At 34.6% G+C, this 22100-nt stretch overlaps 3 protein-coding genes across 7 annotated transcripts; 2 read left to right on the forward strand and 1 right to left on the reverse strand.

Moving 5' to 3' along the window:
- Window positions 1-1038: 1038 nt before the first annotated feature.
- On the forward strand, window positions 1039-14642 carry LOC107025686 (WD repeat-containing protein 26 homolog). 5 transcript variants are annotated; one of them, XM_015226451.2, is made up of 6 exons: window positions 1039-1441; window positions 2463-2650; window positions 3294-4166; window positions 8367-8468; window positions 12240-12869; window positions 14264-14642. In XM_015226451.2, the coding sequence occupies exons 3-6, from the start codon at window positions 3369-3371 to the stop codon at window positions 14474-14476; spliced, it is 1743 nt and encodes a 580-aa protein (XP_015081937.1). In that variant the 5' UTR covers window positions 1039-1441; window positions 2463-2650; window positions 3294-3368; the 3' UTR covers window positions 14477-14642. The 5 variants fall into 5 exon arrangements, with proteins under 5 accessions (XP_015081937.1, XP_015081934.1, XP_015081935.1 ...); XM_015226448.2 differs by having other exon boundaries at window positions 1039-1360; XM_015226449.2 differs by lacking the exon at window positions 2463-2650.
- Window positions 14643-15353: 711 nt separating this feature from the next.
- LOC107025687 (oxygen-evolving enhancer protein 2, chloroplastic) lies at window positions 15354-17359 on the reverse strand. Its single transcript, XM_015226453.2, has 4 exons — window positions 16731-17359; window positions 16387-16619; window positions 16257-16307; window positions 15354-15821 (listed from the first exon to the last, which is right to left on the reverse strand). Exons 1-4 carry the CDS (start codon window positions 16957-16959, stop codon window positions 15561-15563), a joined length of 774 nt encoding a protein of 257 aa, XP_015081939.1. The 5' UTR covers window positions 16960-17359; the 3' UTR covers window positions 15354-15560.
- A 1576-nt stretch (window positions 17360-18935) lies between these two features.
- On the forward strand, window positions 18936-22089 carry LOC107025541 (polygalacturonase-like). Its single transcript, XM_015226326.2, has 4 exons — window positions 18936-19127; window positions 19488-19793; window positions 20390-20905; window positions 21485-22089. The coding sequence occupies exons 1-4, from the start codon at window positions 18963-18965 to the stop codon at window positions 21725-21727; spliced, it is 1230 nt and encodes a 409-aa protein (XP_015081812.1). The 5' UTR covers window positions 18936-18962; the 3' UTR covers window positions 21728-22089.
- The last annotated feature ends 11 nt before the right edge of the window (window positions 22090-22100 follow it).

Here is a 22100-nt window from a genome sequence, read left to right on the forward strand (position 1 = left end):
TAAAAGAAAAATGTCACCACAATAGCAAAAGAGTTGTCATACTTACATGAATCACTACGACTTATAGTAAAAATTAGGCATAATACATATATTAGACCCTAAACTTGGCTTCAAATTTTAACTTTGACCTTCAAGTTTCATAATGCACAAACAGGCACTTTAACTATCCAACTTTTAAATAAATAAACACATGAGTCCTACATGGCAAAATACACGTCGGACACCACGTAGGACAAAAAATGACATGTAGGATGACATGTAGGACATGTGTGTCTATTTATTCAACTTTACACAAGTTTAAGTGTCTACTTGTGCACACCCAAAGTTGAAGGGCATAAATGTGATTCGAAACCAAGTTAAAGGGCATAATTATATATTATGCCTAAAAATTAAGCTCCATGAAATAGGAGGATGAAAACTTCTAGGAATGAAACAAACTTCATAAGAAGCTTAATCAATGTAATTGAATTCAACTATCCAATGAAAAAAATCTTCAAATAATAGTGGCAGCAAATCCCTCTATTTATAGATAATAGAGGGTAGTGTGAGTAAATATTTATTGTGCTTGTCGGAAAGGTCACAACTTTTTGGAAAAGTTGCAACCATTTGGAAAGGTCACAACCTCTCATAAAAGTCACAACTTTTCAGAAAAGTTACAACTTTTGATATAAAAGTTGCAAATCTTCATAAAAGTTGCAACTCTTCATAAAAGTCACAACGCTTCATAGAAGTCGTAACTATTTATAAAAGTCGCAACTTTTCATAAAAGTCACAACATTTCATAAAAGTCACATATCTTCATTAAAATCGCAACTCTTCATAAAAGTCACAATTTTTCTTGAAAGGGAAAGGCTAGTTTTGAAAATAAATAAATTTAAAAGGAAATTCTGATTTGTGGTGTTACCACGTAAGCGGACTTAATATTTTCTTTTATATATATATCTATATGATAATATCTATCAAAAAATAAACTCCAATTTTAAATAAGATTTACATACACAACACACACGACAATTTAACACCTACGACAAGCCACCTAGAAGCTTTGAGAGGTGGTTCCCCAATCCACGCAAAAAGATTAGTATAATACTCCTCCTTTACAAAGGGGACCCTAGTTGAGTAAAATGCCAAACAACTCTTTCCTCTATTTCTCTATTCACAAGTTCTCCATTAACACAAATACTCAAATCTCTCTACAAGATTCTTACTCTCAACAATCAATCATATACCTTTTTTAGCTTTCAATCGAGTGATTGTTTACCCACCTAATCTACTAGTCTTAGCTTACCGACAAGCGAAGGAAATAAAAGAATACAATTTGGGATAAAACCATTTGCGATTTACTGGTTTTTCAATCAGTGTATGTATCTATTTTGATCTGAATCTTCAAATTGCTTTATGGGTATTGCAGATTCTTTTCTAATCTTTTGTTGATTTTCTGGTAATCTTTCTTTTCTTTGCTTGTCTCTTACTGTTTTCTGGGTTTGGTTTGATTCTTGTTCTTGATTTTGTTTGTTGGATTTGTTGAATGATGTTAGTGGATTATCTAAAGTTTGATTTTTTCTAGTTGGGTTTTGAGTGGTTATTGTAGTATATGCTTATTTTACAAAGAGTATGGTTTGCAGAAGTTAAGTTTAGCCTATTTAGAACTTAAGTACTAGTTAGACGGCAAATGCATTTTGAGTTGAATTACCTTTTGCAGAAGTTTACTTAACAGCAGATACATTTACTAACTTAGTTTGTTATTGGATGCTTTTAGTACCGATTGGATCTTTTCATCAAGATCCCTAGTTTGTGCTGTTGGTGAGAGGTCTGGTTTAGATTTGCTGTAAATGTGATTGCATTGGAGTGAAATTCTCCTTAGTTAGTTCATCTTTGATCATAACAAGTTTAAGAGGCTTAAGACTCATCACTATCTTGTGCTATATGTGCATCTTACTATCATACTTGATCATAATAGGTTTGAGGGGGTTCAGTGGGTGCGTGCTACATCATGTTTTGCTAGGGGAGGATTGACTTTGTTTCCAGGGTCGTGATATGATCGATCCATAATCCTGTAGAGAAATAGGGTAAACCTTGTTTGTTATTTGGAAAGTGTGATTAACTTGTGTAGTCAGCTCTCGCAAATGTTTGCAACTAATGAGTGAAATTCTGTTGATTGCTTCAGCTTTATTGTGGGCCAATTTATGGCCTTCATTCATATTCACATATTAGTAAGAAGAATAGATTCTTCTCATTAGTGGCCAGGCTATTTTGGATGAACTATTATGTCAATAGTGGTAACATAGATGTGTTTTCTTTTCAATTGAATTTCGAATATCAAAGATCAGACATATCTTAGAGTTGAATTTGTGGATTCATTTACAGTAATTACGTAGCTTGAGTGTTGATTAATGTTGAACTTGCGTGTTACCGTGCACACTGGTAAAACATTTGCATTTTGTGTGATCTCCTTCTGGCAGGAATTGAAACTTCTCTGTCTGCATCAGTTCTCTTATTCGGGAGGATTATTATTAGCGGGTAATGCTGTTTGATCAGGAGGCTGGTATTGAGAAGACCGAATAGGTTATTCAAAGAAAATGGTAGCTAATGCTCCTTTGATGTTAATGTGGACTTAGCGGGAGCAATGTACTAGGCAGGCTGTTCAATGGTTCGATTACTAGTAGTATTAATTTGTGATGTCTATTTAGGTCGTATGTTCATTAAGCTTTTAATTCAGGCTGACACCGTCCTACCCTTCCTACCTCTCCTCTCTCGAATAATTGTTAAAAAGGAAGTTCTGGTGGAGCCCTTTATGTATAGAGTTTCAACTTTAGCAAGCATAACCGATTTGTAGCATAAGAAATTATTGGTGTCTGGCATCAGGTCCAAAATTACTGGTTGCACTTCGTGATGGCATTTTATCTGGTAATTCTGAATAATCTGTCTGAGGTGTTGCTGTATTTGTTGCGAATCTGTCCAAGCAATTTCACTTTCATATATTTTATTGGGTACTTCAGTATGTGATATTAGTATCAGGCGATGCTCTTGCTAAATGCTGGACAATTTTCATCAATAAGATGATTACGTATAAAAGAAAATTAGCCTATACTTCTGTTAGTTGCAGTTTTTCCCTTAAACTCTCTGTTTTGCTCATTGTCTCATTACTATCGTTTTCACTTTCTAATTGTAGATCATTGAAAGTGGATCCTGCAGATTGCCTTCTTTCTCTTTTTTCTGTTTCTATTTTTATTAGTTTTATGTTATTTCCTTTCCTGCTGTTACATAAGAGAGTCTCCATTTATTAATTGCAGGATTTAGGCCTACTATTCCAACTTTTCAGTTTTGTCTTCCTCCTGCTGTTATATATGGGCTGACGTGTTTGTTTCATGGGAGCTGAGGACGATGATGAACCACCATCAAAACGTGTGAAGGTATCCTCCGGTCAATTGGTAGATATTTCTGACAGGACATTTGTTAGAGATCCTGCAAGTTGTTCATTGGGTGACTCGATGGCTCGACCCCTGACTCTTCAAGGGGACGATGAGGTTGTTGGTACTAAAGGAGTTGTCAAGAAAGTTGAATTTGTTCGGATTATAACTGAGGCATTAGATTCTCTTGGTTACAAAAAGACTCGGGCCTTACTAGAGGAAGAGTCAGGGATACCCTTGCACACTTCCGTCGTAAATTTGTTTATGCAGCAAATTCTTGATGGTAAATGGGATGAAAGTTTAAACACATTGCGAAAGATTGGTCTGGTGGATGAAAAAATTGTAAAGTTGGCATCTTTTGTGATATTGGAGCAGAAGTTTTTTGAATTGTTGCACAAGGAAAAAGTTATGGATGCTCTGAAGACACTGAGGGGCGAGATCTCACCTCTTTGCATAAACAATGATAGAGTCCATCAGCTTTCGTTTTTCATTATATCACCTTCTCAGCAGGTTCTTACTGGGGTATCAGGTCAAGGCACAGCGAGAATAAAGTCACGTACAAACCTACTAGAGGAATTGCAAAGATTGCTTCCCCCAACAGTTATGGTTCCAGAAAAGAGATTGGTACATCTTGTTGAACAAGCTCTTGACTTGCAACTAGATGCTTGTAGATTTCACAACTCTGTGGTTGGTGAAATGTCACTGCTCAGTGATCATCACTGCGGAAGAGATCATATTCCATCTCTAACAATGCAGGTTAGATCACATTAATAATTGGGTGTGCTTTTGATATACAAGCCTTTTGATTCTGCTCTTGATTGTTCGAGTCTGACATGTTCAAGAGAAACTTCATTTTGTGTCTCACACAACAGACACAAGTTGTGTGAGGCTTTGATCTACAAATTTCTGGACCCTAGTCTTACACTTTTGGTCCACAAATTTGTGAAACAAAAAGAATCCCCACACAACTTGTGTCAGTTGTGTGAGACACAAAGTAAACTCTTTCCATCTTTCGTCTTGCAATCATGTACTAGTTTGTCCTATCATTATCCGAGTCAATAATTAGTGCAGTTGAATGAATATGATGGGAAATATTGATCAAGTTTTGTTCCTTAGCATTCTAAACACTGTCATTGTTGTTAAAAGAGTCACCTCTTCTATTTTATGTCAATTATTTGAATGACAAATGTTGGCATTAAGATGAAAAGTATTCATTGAATTCATGCTTTGTTTCGTTCAACTCTTTGTGGTTGAAGGTTTTGCCAATTTTTGCTTATGTTCTTTTGAAAGGCTTGTTTTGATTTGCACCCAAGGGTGTGACCTAGTGGTCATTGAGTGGAGACAAAAAACACTAAGTGATTCTTCCCATCTGTCCTAGCCTTATTGGACTTATCCCGTGGAATTATCGAGGTGCACGAAAGCTAGTGCTAACACCGTGGTCATAAAAAAAAAAGGCTTGTTTTGATATTTAAAGTTGTGATGATAATAAACAAGGTTTGTCTTAGACAGTGTTGTTAAGGCACTCTTAAGCTCTGAAGCGTGGCTCAGAATGTGTTGAGCGCTTCGCCTGACTTAAATATGCTCTTCGTTGTCGTCATCATGTTTTTAAGACATACTTTTACTTGCCAGTGAGCCTTTTCTAAAGAGGTGACATCAAACAATTGGTATTTCACTGTGTCACAATTTATTCTTTTTCATTTCTTTGTTCATGTATTTGTCTTTCATGCTTATATTTATTAGTCTTGGATTGATATTTGTACTTTTTCTCCCTTCGTGCCCTTTTTCATTAAAGCCCACACTTTTTTTGACAAAGGTAACAAATTTGTATATAATTTTTCAGCACTAAAGACTGGGATCCCAAATTTAGACCGTGGAGCTACATACAGTTGATAGACTCAAAAAATCTTTAAAAACACTAGATTCTACTTCATCTTACAAAGAACCTAGAATACTGTAATAGTTACATGATCATTTACATACTCAGACTACACCAATAGCAAAAAGTGACAAGACAGCTCATTTTTATCCTATGTAAAGGCCCGCTAATGCTCTCAAATTTCTCTCCTTCCATATGGTCCACCAAATCACTGTTGGGACAATTCTCCATCAGCGTTTGTCTGCACCGCCACTACCTTTATTGTTCCAACTTTCTATAGCCCGTCTTGCCCTTTATGGTATGGTCCTACTTATGCCCCTAAAGCTGGTAAATAGGTTCCAAAGTTGTCTAACCACCCTGCAGTGAAGAAGCAAATGGTTGTTTGTCTCTACCTGCTTCTCACAGAAACCGTCTTGGAGACATATGTATTCCCCTCTTCTTGTGATTCTCCTGAGTTAGTGTTGTCTCTTTTACTACCAACCAAGTAAAGATTGCCTCCTTATATGGAATTTTGACTTTCTAGATAAGCTTCCAAGGCAAAAATTTGAGTTGAGTCCTATCTGGTTCAGATTCTTGTAGGCAGAGCTAACTGTGAAAATACCTTTGCTATGATGAATGAGTGTCTTCTCCCTCTTGCAAACCTCCAAAGTGGTCTAGGGTGCCACAAAATTTAGCTAATCTATCCACATCCCAGTCTTGCATCATCCTTCTCTATGTTAAGTTCCATCCATGGATGGATCAAACTTCTTCAAAATGGCCTGTTGTTGCTGATTCAACAGATAAATATATGAAAAAGTAAGAACTGCTTGAGGCTGCCATTTCCTAACCAGCTAATCCCTAAACAAAATCTTCCTTCCATTGTTTATACTGGTCACTGGGAACGTATATTGCACATTTGTCCCTTATTATTATTATTAATATTGTTAAAGCAGAAAGCTAATCAGTACACATTAACCCATATACAAAATAATTCATAAAATATATACGAGTCAGACATCAGCAAATAATGAAGATACACAAAAATAGTATAAAAAAGGAAGAAGATTAAGATAGGTAAAAAGTTAACCTATGATATTGCTGATTGTAGTATGGCAAGTGGGAAAAAATAAAGAAAGTGAAATATTATACAAAGGAAACAAATTGATATGTGCGCGTACCAAGGAATATAAAAAGACAGCAACAATATCTTTACCATTGTAGAAGAGGAAAGAACAAAGGATGAAACGAACTCCTATTTCATATTCATAACTTCCATGTCTTTCATATTCATAACCTTCAAATATTTAATGTGTAATATATATATATATTTATATATATATATATATATATATGATGATTGTATCTAGTCTTTCAATGAAACTTTGCCACAAAATTCTGATTGATCTCCACAGGCTCATACCATAGGGAGAAATCACTTCCTTAGTTGTCTAGTACTCTAATTTTCCCATACTTGGTCTGGATCACTCTTTAACCCATTTAGCCTGCTCCTCTTTAGGAGATCTCCACAACCACTTCATTATTAAGCTTTTGTTCTATTTCCTCAAGTTTATAATGCCTAACCCATCTAGTTTCTTTGAAAGAACTACAGTCTTCCATTTGACCTAATGAAATCCTTTGTTCTCCTTCTCACCATTCCACAAAAACTCCTCCTTAAAGCATCAATTCTTTCTATTACCCTAGTTGGAAGAGGAAAAAATGACATCTAGTACGTTGGTAGAACATCTAAGACTGAGTTGATCAGGAACAATCTTCCACCTCAGACAGATACTATGCTTTCCATCTGGATAGTCTTCTTTCACATCTCTTCACCACCCCATTCAAAATCTCTCTGGATTTGCTTTTGGCTCCCACAGGCATCCCCAAATAAATTGTTGGTAGTTGACCTATTTCTCCTCCCAAGATCTCTGTCAGATTTACATTCTGTTCACATCATTAATTGGAAAAATATGACTTCTCCTCCAATTGATATGGAGCCCAATAGTTGCTCTGGTTAATCTCCTGGACACACCCAAACAATTCTTACCATTATGCTCCCTTTCAAAAAGAATTTTTTATTAATAATGCAACAAGTTAGTGCCTTCATGGCTTCACAGAAAAAGAAACTATGCAAATTGCTTCAATGTATCTATATGTCACAAGTACATATATAAACTCTCTAGAAGACTAGAATCTTATGTAATATTTTTTTCAGCAAATAACAAATGAAGAACAGAGATTTGACTCTCCAGCTTTAATGCCGTGGATCTCCAAAGTGCCAGCTCCTTTTGAGTAGTTATTGACAGCGGAACTCTAACTAAAAGCATATTTATTGCAGCCTCGGTTCATGAGCAAATCAATATGGGGAATGCATGCTGTCCTATCATAAGCTTGCTAATGAATGCAGTTTTTATTTACTAATCGGAAAAAAATGAATGCAATTTTATTTTTATGTCTTAGAAAGATGCTGGAGTTAATAGGTAAGCACTATTGATTTCTGGGGAGCTTTGTGATCTTCAGGTCCTTAGTGAGCTTGTGTCCACCATTTCATGTGACTTTAGTCACAACAATATGAAATGTTTCATGGATTGTTGCCAAACTTTTGAATCAATGAAAGTCAGTACCTGTAGGCACAACATCACATTTTTCGTCTCTTGTGAAATTGGTCTCCCTTTCTCTTGTCATTATATCTTTTTTGTGTAAACAAGTATGTTCTTTTTTTCCTCTAATTTTTGGCTTTGTTTGGGACTGGGGTGTAACTTTTGTTTTGTTCATGTTGTTTATGCCATTTGCAAATTGACCTTATATTTGGGAGGTTTAAAGTTTAACCAGGAGATGAGGTTGGATCCACTGTGATTTAAGTGAAAGCAGAAGGAATTGCCTTGGGGTGGGGTGGAGGGGTTAGTTAAAGTGCCAAGGAGTTGTAAATGTGCTTTGATAAAATTGAGCTTCACTGGCTTTCTACTTGTTATCATTTACCAACGAGCTGTTATTTTATAAGTCGTTTTAGAACAATCTTTGACAGTGGAGTCTGATTTCTTGCAGATACAATATGTTAATCACCTTAAGCGCTAATTGTTTCTTCATTGCTTCTACTGCACCAGATATTACATGAACATAAAGATGAAGTCTGGTTCTTGCAGTTTTCCCATAATGGAAAGTACTTAGCCTCGTCATCTGCCGATTTTGCAGTAATTATATGGGAGGTATTTTAAGTTCTCTTATTTTGTTGTCATATCAGTAGTTGTTTTTCAACTTAGATCAATTGCTACTTTTACTTTTTATTGAATATCTTTTCCTCCATTCTTGCATCTTAGTCACAGCTACCTCCATACTTCATAGGGTCTTTTACTTCTGATTTGAAGGATTAGTAACTTGTGTGCTTCACAGTCTCATGGAGTGCCTCATATGGGTGCTCAAATTTCTGTGGTTTCCGCGACCTCATATAGTAATATATTTGAACACAATGACAGAAAATTATCTGTGGAAGTGATATCAACCGGTTGAGATTAAGGTTTATTCCTTTTTTTTTTTGTGGCATAATTCCATTTGATCAGGTGCTTAGAGGATATTTTTAATTTGAATCATATATCAGTTTAAAAAATAAGGATATGCATGCGATTTATAAATTCCTATATTTACAGAAAACCCTTAAATTATTAACGGAATGAGATCGGCTCAAGTGAAATTGAATGGATATAAAGGATTCATATAGCACCCAAGGGTGTGGCTAAGTGGTCAGTGAATTGGGGTGAGAACCATGAGGTTCAAATCCCAGCAGACACAAAAAAAAAACTAGGTGATTTCTTTCCCTCTACTCTACTCTTGGTGGACAAAGTTGCTTGATACTTGTTGTTGGGGGATGGCAAGGTCGAGGTGTGTGCAAGCTGGCTAAGACACCATGATTATCAAAAATAAATAAATAAAGGATTCATATAGCCTAAGTAGGATATTTCTTCCCATGAGGTCTCAGGTTTCAATTTGAGGCAAAAATTGCTAAGTGATTTTTTCCCATCTGCTTGAGCCTTGGCAGGTAAGCAGGCACCGATGTAATACTCTTTTCCCATCTGCTTGAGCTTTGGTGGGTAGAGTTACCCAGTACCTATGTTGGTGAAACGTAATAGTCAAGGCATACAAGCTGGACTGGACAGCACGATACAAAGAATAAAGAAATATAATACATTCCAACTAGTTTAAAATTGAGGTGCAATTATTAGAAAGCACCACCATAATTGCAAGTTGTAGATACTTCCACGGGAGATATATTAGGATTGACTGTAATCAGATAGTTTGTGGCCCTATTAGTCCAAGTTAACCACCCATACACTAAATTTTAGGGAGTCCAACATGCATATATGTATGCGGACCTAGACAGACATAGAGACGAATCTACATGTCTACATCTAACAGTGGAGTGTCCTCATCCTTCTGATTTTCGGATCCACATGATTTGCAGCTTATTAAAATTAAACTTATCAAGAATGCCACTTTGCATTTTTTCTCTAAAAAAGAATCCTACTTTGCATGGTCTCTAAAAAAGAATCCTACTTTGCAATCTGAAGAAAAGTAGTCTGCCATTGTTTGAGTGTTAAAAGCCCAGTGCTTTCATACTTGCCATATAAAAAAGAGTCCAGTGACTACCACTGACACATTTGTGGTTTCTGACTGTTATTGTTGTTAAACTCAAGTAGGACTGGGATGTATGATTCAATTTTTATGCTGTTATGTTGACAGCTAATTGGAACTTTCTTACATTGACCAACTATGCCGCAGTTAATGTTTCTGTTGTGTTATAAGTGTGATTATTATTATATTTCCTTGTGTTTCGCCAAGTTCTTATGGTGTAATAGGAGAGTTTGTATTAATTATTATTATGCATGGACTTGTACTTTGCACTAAATAATTTTTAATATTGAATATTTTGATCTTTTCTACGATCAAGCAAAAAAGAGAGTACTTGTTGTAGAGCCAGACAGAATGAATGATCAAAGTAATATGATTTTGCTTTCCTTTTCCTTTCTTTTTTGTGCAACAAAAATAGATAATATCGAAGTTATTACTTATTCTTTTTTATTCATTGCCACTTGTTTCTGCTACCCGCATCGGGGTCCCGACTAATCCATTGCCGCATAAGGCCTGGGTGGGGTTGGGGGGTGAGGGGAGTGCTCCCTACCGTGCCATACCCAGGGCTCGAACCTGAGACCCCTGGTTTAGGATGGAGGGATTCTATCCATCCCACCATAACCCTACTCCTTGGTGATAAAGCTGTGACTGTACTTTTAGTTGTACTTCTTTCACAAAATTCCATCTAAAGCTTCGAACTATATGAATAATGCCTAATGCCTCTTTTACTTGCCCTCCCCCAAAAAGTCAGTTTCACGCTTATTTTATATATGGCCTGAGGTGTTAGTTTCATGGGACGTGTTTAATGTATCCTAATTAAATTTTGCAGCCTCATCGTTAACCCATTTTTAAGAATAAAGTTACTACTCTCTCAGTTTCAATAGTTTTGATCCTATTTGACTGAGCACGGAGTTGAGAAATGAAGAGACTTATAAAATTGCGGTCTTATGTAAACCGCGATTATAAGACCTTAGATACTTGTGGTTTTAAACGTGCCATGACAGTTGTGTAGCTGTAAAAGCTTGTCATTAAGGGTAAAGTGTGAAGTGTAAGTTACCTTCTCAAAAAAAGGAGGAAACTTTTAAGTTAAATAATCTCCAAATTTAGGAAGGAGCCAGGAAATAGAGTCCATCACTACTGGAACGAATGGAGAATATGTATTGGCTAGAGGTATTCATGTTGCCAAATAGTTATGGATGGTATGTTAAGAGTTTAATGTGCATGTCTATGAAAGGGATGAGTAAATTACAGATCTGGTGGACAGATTTGCAGAAGCTGCAAAAAAAAAAAAAAAAAAAGGAACAAAAATAAGAGCCTTGCTATTACTAAGCTGCCATTTCTTGCATTGAAGGTTTATTGAATTAATAACAAACCTTTGGGTTGAGTGGAGGTTTTCTAAAACTTAATTTGGGGTTTATCATTAGATTCTTTGACCTAAGACGACAGTGATGTTTAACTGATATTTGGCACTAAGCATTCAATTTGATGGAAAATCAGTTGAATACAAAATAAATGTTAAATTTATATTCTAGCTTTAGTTCCATTTTAGTTTGTCCTTCCATTCCTGTTTATATGACACTCTTTCCATTTTGGTGCATTCCAAAATGTTTGACACCATTCTGTTTTATACAACTTTCAATAACTTTAAGGATTCATTGAACTACTCAGACTTCAACTTTGATGTGATGTTTGCTTGTTTTTTCAACCTCCACTTTAATATTCTCTTCCATTATCAATAATACATTAAATAAGTCAGATTAACATATTTCAACTCCGTGCTGAATCAATCACCCTTACATAAAATGAAATGGGTGGAGTAGTCATTTCATAGAGTGATATTCTTCCTTTTTCAAGTTTAAAGAGAAACAAACACATGGGAGATTTCCATGCCTTAGAAAACATGAAAGCTGACAGCTAATGATACTTCACCATATGAAGAATTTTGAACAAACTGTTGAGAAAAGAAATGTCAAGAGAGTTCCAGATGTCTTGGTGTGCTTTATTCAACTGGCTTTGTAAGTTGGAAATCAGAGTTTAATGTCTTTACTCCTGAACAATGCTTCTTTCTGCTAATCAAATGGCTAATATTGGAATATTGAGTTCATTTCCTCTTCTTTTTGGTGCTTGAATATGTTTTGGAGGAATATGATATGCAAGGTTCATTCTCCAAATTTGATCCTAATATCTGGTGCATTTCATGTTTGAAATTAAATAGAAAAAGATTGTGTTTATGTGGGATTGGGGGGAGGGAGTGCTGGGAACAAAAGAAAAGAGAGCTGTTAATCATGAAGATTTGAAGTAATCGGGATAATTGATGGAGTGTAAGTTCATCCCTTATTTTCTGCTCTTTTCAGGTCAAATTGGATGGCAGTGTCTGCATGAAACACAGACTTTTGGGTCACGAGACATATGTCTCGTATATATCATGGAGTCCTGATGACCATCAGCTTCTCACTTGTGGTGAAGAGGAAGCTGTCATTCGGTGGGATGTCGAGTCTGGTGTACGTATACACACTTATGAGAAAAAATTTGTTAAGTTTATCTCATGCGGCTGGGCTCCTGATGGAAAAAGGATATTCTGTGGTGTAACTGACAAAAGCATTAGCATGTGGGATTTGGAAGGGAAAGAGCTTGAGTGTTGGAAAGGCCACAGGACTACTAGAATATCGGACTTGGGGATAACAAGTGATGGGAAGCATGTTGTCTCTGTTTGTAAAGAAAATATGATAGTATTAGTTGGATGGGAATCAAAAGTAGAGAGAGTAATTCAGGAGGATCAAGCAATAACCTCATTTGTATTGTCCATGGACAGTAAGTATGTGTTGGTTAGTCTTTCAAACCAAGAAATTCATCTCTGGAATATCGAGGGAACTGTAAAACTCGTAGCCAAATATAAGGGGCATAAACGTTCTCGGTTCGTTGTGAGGTCTTGCTTTGGAGGACTAGATCAAGCTTTTATTGCCAGTGGAAGCGAGGACTCACAGGTATCTTTTGTTGATCTAGAAGCACAATCAATTTGATTTGCAGTACTTTTTTTGTTGGGTTGCCTTTTATGCTTATTAGCACATGAATAAATTACTATGTTTTCCTTCACAAAAAGCTGTTAACAAGTTGTCATTTTTAGCATATAACATTTCATGTTTATGCTTCGTACATGCACGTGACATTGTTTGTTTTGCCTTTAGTAGGGTTCTTGTAAAATGATGCCCTAAAGAGTTATTTCTTCTATATTTGTCTTCTTTGAGTATTCCACAATTGCCTCGGTCTGTTGACTTATTTTTATTTTATTTTATTTTGAGTTTCTTCTATCTCGAGTGAATTGTTTTATAATATTTCCAAATGCTGCCTTTATGATAACCACTGCTCTCAATGATCACGAATTTACATCAATGCCATGCTGCTCTTTACTGCTGTCAAGACATGACTTCCATGTGAAGTGTGAGGCGGATTTATAATAGTTAGCAACGAAGAAGGAAAACTCAAGTTTTCTGAAATTTCTTTAGGAATAATAAAACATGTCAAGTATATTTTCATAAGATTAATGAGATCCTTAAAGTTCAAAATGTTATATGGCCTGCCTTTATGCCATTAATGGCCATATATTCTTTTATATCTATAGAAGTTTTGGGAATTAGATGAGCTTTGTAGGCTTTGGTGTAGAACACATCCTGATTTTCATGGCATATTCCTGATGTAGTATCTCACAAAATGTCCAAATGCTGTGCGTGGAATCAAGTTTTTAGTCTGCTCATAAGTCCATTGTAAATCATATAATATACGAGTACTTGGATATGCAATAAATTTGCTTATGAAAGTGATACTCCACGGAAATTCAAGATACCATTTTGACTTTTAGAGTTGCACTTCATAATGGCTGTGGATAATATTTATTTGAATCTGTAAAATGGGACATCACGAAATAGGAAGTGTGTAAACAACACATTTGAGTATTAAGAGATACCTATTTGGGGCAAGTCTTAATATTTGAGGAAAAAGGTTTGGAGGGGAGCGGAAGGGATATCAATCTCATTAGGTGCTCTTCAATGTGAATTTTTGGGATGGAAAATATTATTAGCTGTAATTCAAATGTATTATTTGTGTGCTGTCACTTGTTGGTTAAAATTTAGATGTACCATAGAGAAGTAAATTTTTGATAGTGAAAAGATGATTTTTCCATTTCTCTCTATTACTGGGCACAAATCACAGAAATATGTTGTCAGATATTGATTCTGACCTTGTATCTTCTAGAGAGACTTTGATTCTAGTACAACAACATATCCAGTGTAATTCCACAAAGTAGGGTATGGGGAAGGTAATCTATACCATAAGGCCTTATAACCTTGAGAGATTCTGATCACGGTCTATTGCAATATTTTAGGTTTATATATGGCACAGAGGCTCAGGTGAACTTGTTGCGACACTGGCTGGACATTCAGGGGCGGTGAACTGTGTTAGCTGGAACCCAACAAATCCTCATATGCTGGCATCTGCGAGTGATGATGGTACAATTCGTATATGGGGCGATAATCGAGTAAACACAAAGCAACATGACACTGATAATGGTGTGAACTACTGCAATGGGCTAAGTTGAAATCTGAGATGCAAAAGGGCAGCGTGTAACGTTACAAATATCTTTCATCGCTATCACTGGTTTCTGTGTATATTCTGTATGTTCATGTCGAATCAACATTTATGACAAACAAGAATGTGAAATTTGCATTCAGTCCATTAATAAATCGTGTACTCTTTCCTCCATATTTTAGTTTTTCTTTTCCATTTAAATGATTGTTGCCTATTTTGTTGACCCTTGCTATTTAAGGTAGGTTAGTAGTTACTGGTTTGAACATGTTAGATGCAGTGTCATTTGCTCTATTTCCGCAAAAAATGTGGAGAGAAGGGAAGTTTGAGAGGGGTTGTCACTGTTATTCACTAAGGCATATTTATTGCCTTATTGGTATATGAGTACATTACTATAAAAATAGAAGCTTTGTACTATCAATTCTTTTGAATCTTTTCGTCAACCTTTTAGTCTACAGTTCTCTCCTACTATTAATCTGCATATGAGAGTTGTGTTTAGCTCCTTAGAATAACCAAAAATGAAGAGTAGAGGAAATAGAAACTCCCTTTGTTTTCTCTTTATATCCAATTAGTGATTATATAGCATCTAGTTTTCCTTTTTGAGATGATCCCATTTCCACAAGATCATCTATCACTAAAGCCTTGTGAGTTGAGTTGTTAGAATGAACTTCTCTCAGCTCTTTTTTTCATTCAACTATTTGGTACCCGAAATTTACTAGCCTTGACTACTCCAAAACTTGTTCCGCGTAAGGCCCCATTTAAGGGTGGTGCCCTTCTTATTGGGAATTTCTATTTTACTAGGATTTGAAATTAAGATCTCTAATTAAAGAGTGAAGGGATCTCGATTCTATGACATCCCTCGGTGGTTCTAGACTTTTTAACACATAGAGTAGTCCATCAACAGATTATGAAATTATTAACATTAAGCTTCCTCCAACAGTACTTGAAACATGTCTAAAAACATTTTTGGGATTGGTTGGAAAGAGCAAAAAAGAAGTCCAATTAAGCAACTCATCTCAGCACCATATGTTTTGTAGAGGAGGGAAGAACTAAGTACATACAAACTTAAATAATGGTTTTCTTTAGTTTTCCCATTCTTAAGCAATACTGAAAGAAGTGGCAGCATTCTCCACAAACTTTTTAGCACCCTTAAACCATCTCTTGTCACCAGCTTGTGCCTTGCAAATGTAAAGTTTGCCATCATTCACTGTGGCTGTGATCAACTGGTGCTTTCCACCTTCATCTCCATCTGCAGTTCTTGTCAATACTGACAAGTAGTAGTACTCTTTTCCTCCCACTGTTGCGCTTGATGCCTCCAACAGGTTAGCAGTTGCCACTGCACCAGATTCAAATCCTCCCTGCACAAACGAATTCCCATTTCATTTTTCCCCATACATTCAGTTAAATTTAGACAATTGCAGGGCAGAGCAACATAGACAATGAGGACCTATATAGCCGACTCCAACTTCCTTGGGACGGACACATGGTTTTGCACTTCACTCATTCCATGTGTTGTTATATGGTTTGTTTTGATTTATAGGAAAAAAGCAGTTGGTAAATTGAAATGCATTTTACTTACTTGCGTAGGTGGTGTATATGATTACTTGTTACAATCTTACGGAGTGATTCTGCCACTTGAAGACTAATTTACAGGGTAGCTTATATACTGACTGAATTCTAGACTCATTACCAGTTGCTCAAGTTATATAGAAGTGAAGAGTTGCGACCAGGTTTAATGTTAGTGACCTTTACTCATCTCATAAGAAAAGTAGCTAGTAGTTATGATTACTTACCTCTGAATCAGTTTTACCAAAGTAAGCTTGCTTTCCTAGCAGATAGTCCACCTGTTGAGAAACAAGACGAAAACTCAGTTGTCAGCTAACCATTACTGCTGAACTATAAAATGCATACAAGTATTATTACTTTAGAGAGGAACTCTTCAGGGGAGCCGTAGTCGGTGATGGACTTCTTGTCAGTTGGAGTTACTGCAACAATAAGATTACTTGTGGAATCAAAGTTGTCTTCATATCTGAGAACCTGACCAGGGTACTCAACTTCTTTGCTGGGGTTCCATTTGGCTGGGACTTGGAGCTTGAATCCATCTCCATTGTATGGCAAGAAATCAGTGTTTTCCTTTGGCTTACCAAAAACATTTGCTGCATATATCACAATTAAGTGATCATGTTCACATTAAAACAAAAAGGAAGTAGTGATAAACATTTAAAGTGTAAAAATTCATTGAGACAGTATGGTATGGATAAAAGTACCAGCTTCTCCATAGGCAGCATCTGCAGGGGAAACCTTGGAACCAATGGCAGCAGTACCAATGAGGAGAGTAAGAGCCAATCGTCTCGAGACGGCGTTGCTGGCATCATATTGCTTTTGTGCACGGCAAATCAATTGGTTAGGCTTAGGAGATGAAACAGAGGATGTTCTAGCAGGGCTAGATCTTAGTGCATGATATTGGTGCAAGAAACATTGTGTGGAAGCAGCCATTGCTCACTTACAAACTCAATTACTCTCTTTTGTTATTCTTTGTTACAATGGTGATGTTGGAGGGGAGGGTCAATATGTTTTAGATAATTTTGTGATGTGTGAAGGGAAATTGGCTTAGTTTTTGGATGTGGGGGAAGATTAGATTTATGATGTGGGATAAGGTTTTTGAGGCTTTGATTGGTGCCAACTAGACATTCAAATTTTTGTTGTTTGTTCTAGTTTCTACTTGAAATCTCCATGTCATATTCTAGTGGGGCTTTACTTTGGAGTATAAGGTTTTTTTACAACCACACTTCTTTTCAACATATTAATACTAGAAATGTAGCCTATGATGACTTGTAAGTAAATTTTTAGGATTAGGTGATCAACTTGAAAATTTCTTTTAATGTTGTCAAGTAGTTAGTAACTCATTTTTCTTTTAGTCTCTTCACATAAGAATGACAAAGTTTCTATTTAATTTTAATTTTTCACTAATATCTATGACCTATATTAGATGCACAACTTTTAAACGTTTTTTTTCATTCTTTTTTAATTGGAAAAACTATTGAAATATTTCCCTTATTTCTTATATCTCCTTTTATTTCTAATGATGTATTTCAGCTACATATTAATGTATTCGAGCCACATATTCGGTAAAATTTACGTTATAATGTATCCGAGATACTCTTTAATGTACGGTTTATGTTATAATGTATTTGATATACTTTTTAAAGTATCCGAGCTACATATTAATGTATCCGATTTGTGTTACTTTTTAAAGGATTAATGCAATTACAAACTAAAGAATGATATAAGGTAATTTCGTACTAAAACTATGTGATTCCTAAAACTTATCCTTTTTAATTTCATGTTAAGTTAATCTATATCACATAAATTGAGACAAAGAAAATGATAAACAATAATAATAGTATATATTAGTCCTAACCAAAATTGGTTCGACATTATTAATCTTGATCATGTTTCTCCATGAAAACTTATTAGTTTAACTCTAGCAAATACAAATAAAAGTGAAAAAAGTTATAAATAAATAATAATCTGTCGGCCATTTCGTTTTGTTTCTGTTTAACTTTGTACAAAACTTAATAAATATTTTTTTATTTTTTGAAATTTGGATATTAAATATGATATAATATTTGATTTAAATTTAATATACTTATTTGATTGAAGAATTTATTTTAATCTTAAAACATCTCCCCTTGTCTCATAAAATGACACTAGTAGTAAGGTATTAATTTAGAAAATGGAAGGTACATATTATATTAATAGTCAATTTGTCGTAAACTTGAAACATTACTATATAAAATTTATTTAAAATTAAGAGGGCACAGGAGATTGTTTTTCATCTAGTGTCAGATATTCGTATTGAAGCTTAATTAATTATGATTCATGACGCATAATTTTTTTTCTATATTCAGGACTTGAATATGAAACCTCTGCTAATCGTTGACAACCCATCTATTGCACCACATCCTCTGACGAAGAAACTTGAAAGAAACTATATATATTTTTTAAAATATCTTGTCCCAAAATGGTTGATAAATTATGACAATCAATTAATGACTAGGATTACATTTTATATCTGCAAGAGATACCCTTCCTTATAACTTGGCTCTTTGGCCAAAAGGAATTTAAATTTTCAACACAACCTAATAATTAATTATTTGTATTACATGTAAATTATCCTAATCATTTCATCCTTCCCAATAGAGAAGCTACTCCATAAAAGATTAACTCATGTTTACCATCTAATTTAAGAGATTAATTGGTTATGCATAATAAAATTAATAAGAAAAAGTCACAAGGCTAAAAATATCAAACATAAAATGAACCACTAAATTCCTATTCACACTCCCACAAATTTAATGGTCTTAATTCATGTTCATGACACTATAAGAGGGCTTCAACCTTCACTTTATCATTTCAAAAACAATTAGAAAAAAAACACAATAAAATAAAATACAGAAGAAAAAATTAAAAAAAAAAAGAAAAAAAGAAAAAGAAAAATGGAATTAAATATCAAGATATTATTTGTATTTACATTAATGTTATTTTTAGCACGACTTGGAGCGGCTCAGGCACCAGCAGCTCAGCCAACAGCACCAACAGGTCAGCCAGGAGTGTTTGATGTTACCAAATTTGGTGCAACACCTAATGGAGATATTAGTAAGGTACGATAAATCGTGACAAATAATTTGACACAGAATAAAAAAGTATATTTAAAAAAAAGAAAGAAAGAAAGATGTGTCTATATATTTAGAAACAATTTAAAGTCAGATAATTCAGAATAGATATGTTCTCATGATGACATCTTATAGCCACATGTTTAAAAGTTATTTTCCCCTTAAACTTTATGTTTGAAAATAAAAGAGGATATATTTCTATTTATAATTTCTTTTCATATACAATTTCAATTTAAGATGAAGTATGATCTGCTTACATTTTACTGAGTATATTATTATTGTAGCGTTTGATTGAAAAAACTAATTGTGTTATATATGTTGATGATGAATATGAATGTACATATATAGGCAATATTGGATGCATTTAAAGAGGCATGTGCATCAACAAGTCCAAGTAGAATAATAGTCCCAAAAGGGACATTCCAAATGAAACAAGTAAAATTAGAAGGTCCATGCAAGGCACCACTTGAGTTTCAACTACAAGGAACTTTACAAGCTTCTCCAGATCCTAAAGCACTCCCTGAAGGTGAATGGTTTACTGTTAATTATGTTAATCAATTCACATTATCTGGTACTGGCATTTTTGATGGACAAGGTAAAGCTGCATGGGCTCAAAATGATTGTGCCAAAACAAAGTGTGCTCATCTTCCCTATGTAAGTACTCTACATTAAATTCCATTTAAATTTTGATTCAAGATTCAAACTTTATGGACATAGATTCGATATTCTATCAAAACTAAATTCATTATACGTCTCAATTTATATGACATCATTTTCTTTTTAGTCTTGTCTTGAAATGAATGAATGACACCTTTCCATAATTAGAAACAATTTAACTTTCAAATTCCCTTTTTACCATTAATTAATACTCCATCTTCCTATTTACTTGTCCATTTTGACAAATCAAGAAAGGACAATTTTTTTTTTCCTATTATGCCCTCATTTAAACTTTTTGAGAATTTTCAAGTTTTAATTCATCATTTTTGAAACCATAATTAATAAAGGTAAAATTGTAACTTCACTGTGCTAGTTTTTGCGATCTTAATATGTGTGTCATTTCTAAAGTGGACAACTAAATAGGGACAGAGGGAGTATAATTTATTATAGCCAGACAAATACCTAAGATTTGTTAAGTCAACGATGCTACGTAAATTGAGATGAATGACATACTATTTGTACTAGATCAACCTATGCATATATATATACCATTTATATGTTTCTTAATATAAATATTGTGGTGATTGATACAGAATTTGAGCTTCAACTACCTTAACAGTTCAACAATCCAAGACATAACTTCAAAAGACAGCAAAAATTTCCATATGAATGTTAACGGTTGCAACAACTTCACATTAAACCGAGTTACTATCTCAGCCCCAAAGGAGAGCATCAACACTGATGGTATTCACGTTGCTCGATCGAAAAACGTGAACATAACAGATTGTGTAATTGGAACAGGAGATGATTGTATATCTATAGGTGATGAATTGGAACAACTTCATATTACTAAAGTTACTTGTGGACCTGGACATGGTATTAGTGTTGGAAGTCTTGGAAAAACTCCTGGTGAAAAGCCTGTAGTGGGAGTTTATGTAAAAAATTGCACATTTATCAATACTGATAATGGTGTTAGAGTCAAGACATGGCCAGCTTCACATCAAGGTGTTGTTACTGAGTTGCATTATGAAGATATTATTGTCCAAAATGTTAGCAACCCTGTTGTTATTGATCAAGTTTATTGCCCATACAATCAATGCAACAAAGATGTAAGAACTCTTTATTCATGCGCTTCATCTTTTAAATGATTTGATAGTGTATAGGTGTTATGTGCACTTATCATTTAAAATGATCTGATAATGTATAGGTGCATGGTACATGCATTTTTCTTTTAAATGATTTAATAGTGTATATAGGTGTTACGTGTACTTATCTTTTAAATGTTATAATAGTATAAAAAGGGTAAAGTTATATGGTTAGCAAAAGGTGGTCAGTTGAACTTTCTTTCGAACAAAAAAACATGCTCCCTTTGTTTCACTTAATTTGATGTGCAAAGTACTATATATATTTCGTTATTAATTAATCTGTTTCATAAAGAATGATATATTTCTTTAATGAGAAGCTTTCATAGACGTACACAATTGCTATGATATATTTAATATATATGATAAAGTTTCAAAAGTTTTGTTACAACATAAATATCACGACATATTTAAAACAAGTTTCAAAAAGACTTTATTTTTAATTGACTTTTATGTGAAGTCAAACTATGACATGATGTTGTTTATATCTTATATATCCTGATTGAAATTTCTGATTCTACCGTTGTATGTATAATTTGTTTGCAGTTGCCATCACTAGTGAAGATAAGCAAAGTGAGCATAAAAAATGTAAAGGGTACATCAAGTACACAAGATGCAGTACTACTATTATGCAGTAAAGGAGTACCATGTGAAGGAGTGGAAGTTGGAGACATAGACATTGCCTATAATGGAAAGGAAGGACCAGCAAAGACTAGTTGTGAGAATGTCAAGCCTACTTTTGTAGGAAAGCAGAATCCACCTGTCTGTGCTGGAGCTCAAACTGCTTGAGCTTTATTAATTAATATATATTCAAACTCATAGAAGTAGTTACTAATACTTACGTCAGGGTAGATTATTGACATCACACCTCGTCGGATGCGGCTCTTTTCCAAATTAAACTCTTGATTATTAACACGGGATGTTTTGTGCACCCTAGCTCCCAAGTTTTGTGCATTCCTTAGTTATTTCTATTTTTTTTTGAAGATGTTAGTAGTTGCTAGTTTACACTGGTCCTGCTCAATCTAATTTAGCTCTACAGCTTCTAAGTTTTGTGCTCCTTTTTTTAGGAAAAAAACATGAGCACTTTAAGTGTAGAAATAACACATGAATAATAGTAGGGAATCCTCTTGGAGAGAGATTTTTAAACATGATATTGGTATCT

Source organism: Solanum pennellii, chromosome 7, assembly GCF_001406875.1.
Source record: "Solanum pennellii chromosome 7, SPENNV200".
NCBI lineage: Eukaryota > Viridiplantae > Streptophyta > Magnoliopsida > Solanales > Solanaceae > Solanum > Solanum pennellii.

Excerpts from the sequence above, each read along its gene's own strand:
- LOC107025686 (XM_015226451.2), top strand. The coding sequence starts at position 3,369 with ATGGGAGCTGAGGACGATGATGAACCACCATCAAAACGTGTGAAGGTA. Across the intron at positions 4,167-8,366 it reads TTCCATCTCTAACAATGCAG|ATATTACATGAACATAAAGA; the intron begins GTTAGATCACAT and ends CTACTGCACCAG. Across the intron at positions 8,469-12,239 it reads TTGCAGTAATTATATGGGAG|GTCAAATTGGATGGCAGTGT; the intron begins GTATTTTAAGTT and ends TGCTCTTTTCAG.
- LOC107025687 (XM_015226453.2), bottom strand. The coding sequence starts at position 16,959 with ATGGCTGCTTCCACACAATGTTTCTTGCACCAATATCATGCACTAAGA. Across the intron at positions 16,308-16,386 it reads CTGAAGAGTTCCTCTCTAAA|GTGGACTATCTGCTAGGAAA; the intron begins GTAATAATACTT and ends GTTTCTCAACAG. Across the intron at positions 15,822-16,256 it reads TTGGTAAAACTGATTCAGAG|GGAGGATTTGAATCTGGTGC; the intron begins GTAAGTAATCAT and ends TCGTTTGTGCAG.
- LOC107025541 (XM_015226326.2), top strand. The coding sequence starts at position 18,963 with ATGGAATTAAATATCAAGATATTATTTGTATTTACATTAATGTTATTT. Across the intron at positions 19,794-20,389 it reads AGTGTGCTCATCTTCCCTAT|AATTTGAGCTTCAACTACCT; the intron begins GTAAGTACTCTA and ends TGATTGATACAG. Across the intron at positions 20,906-21,484 it reads ACAATCAATGCAACAAAGAT|TTGCCATCACTAGTGAAGAT; the intron begins GTAAGAACTCTT and ends ATTTGTTTGCAG.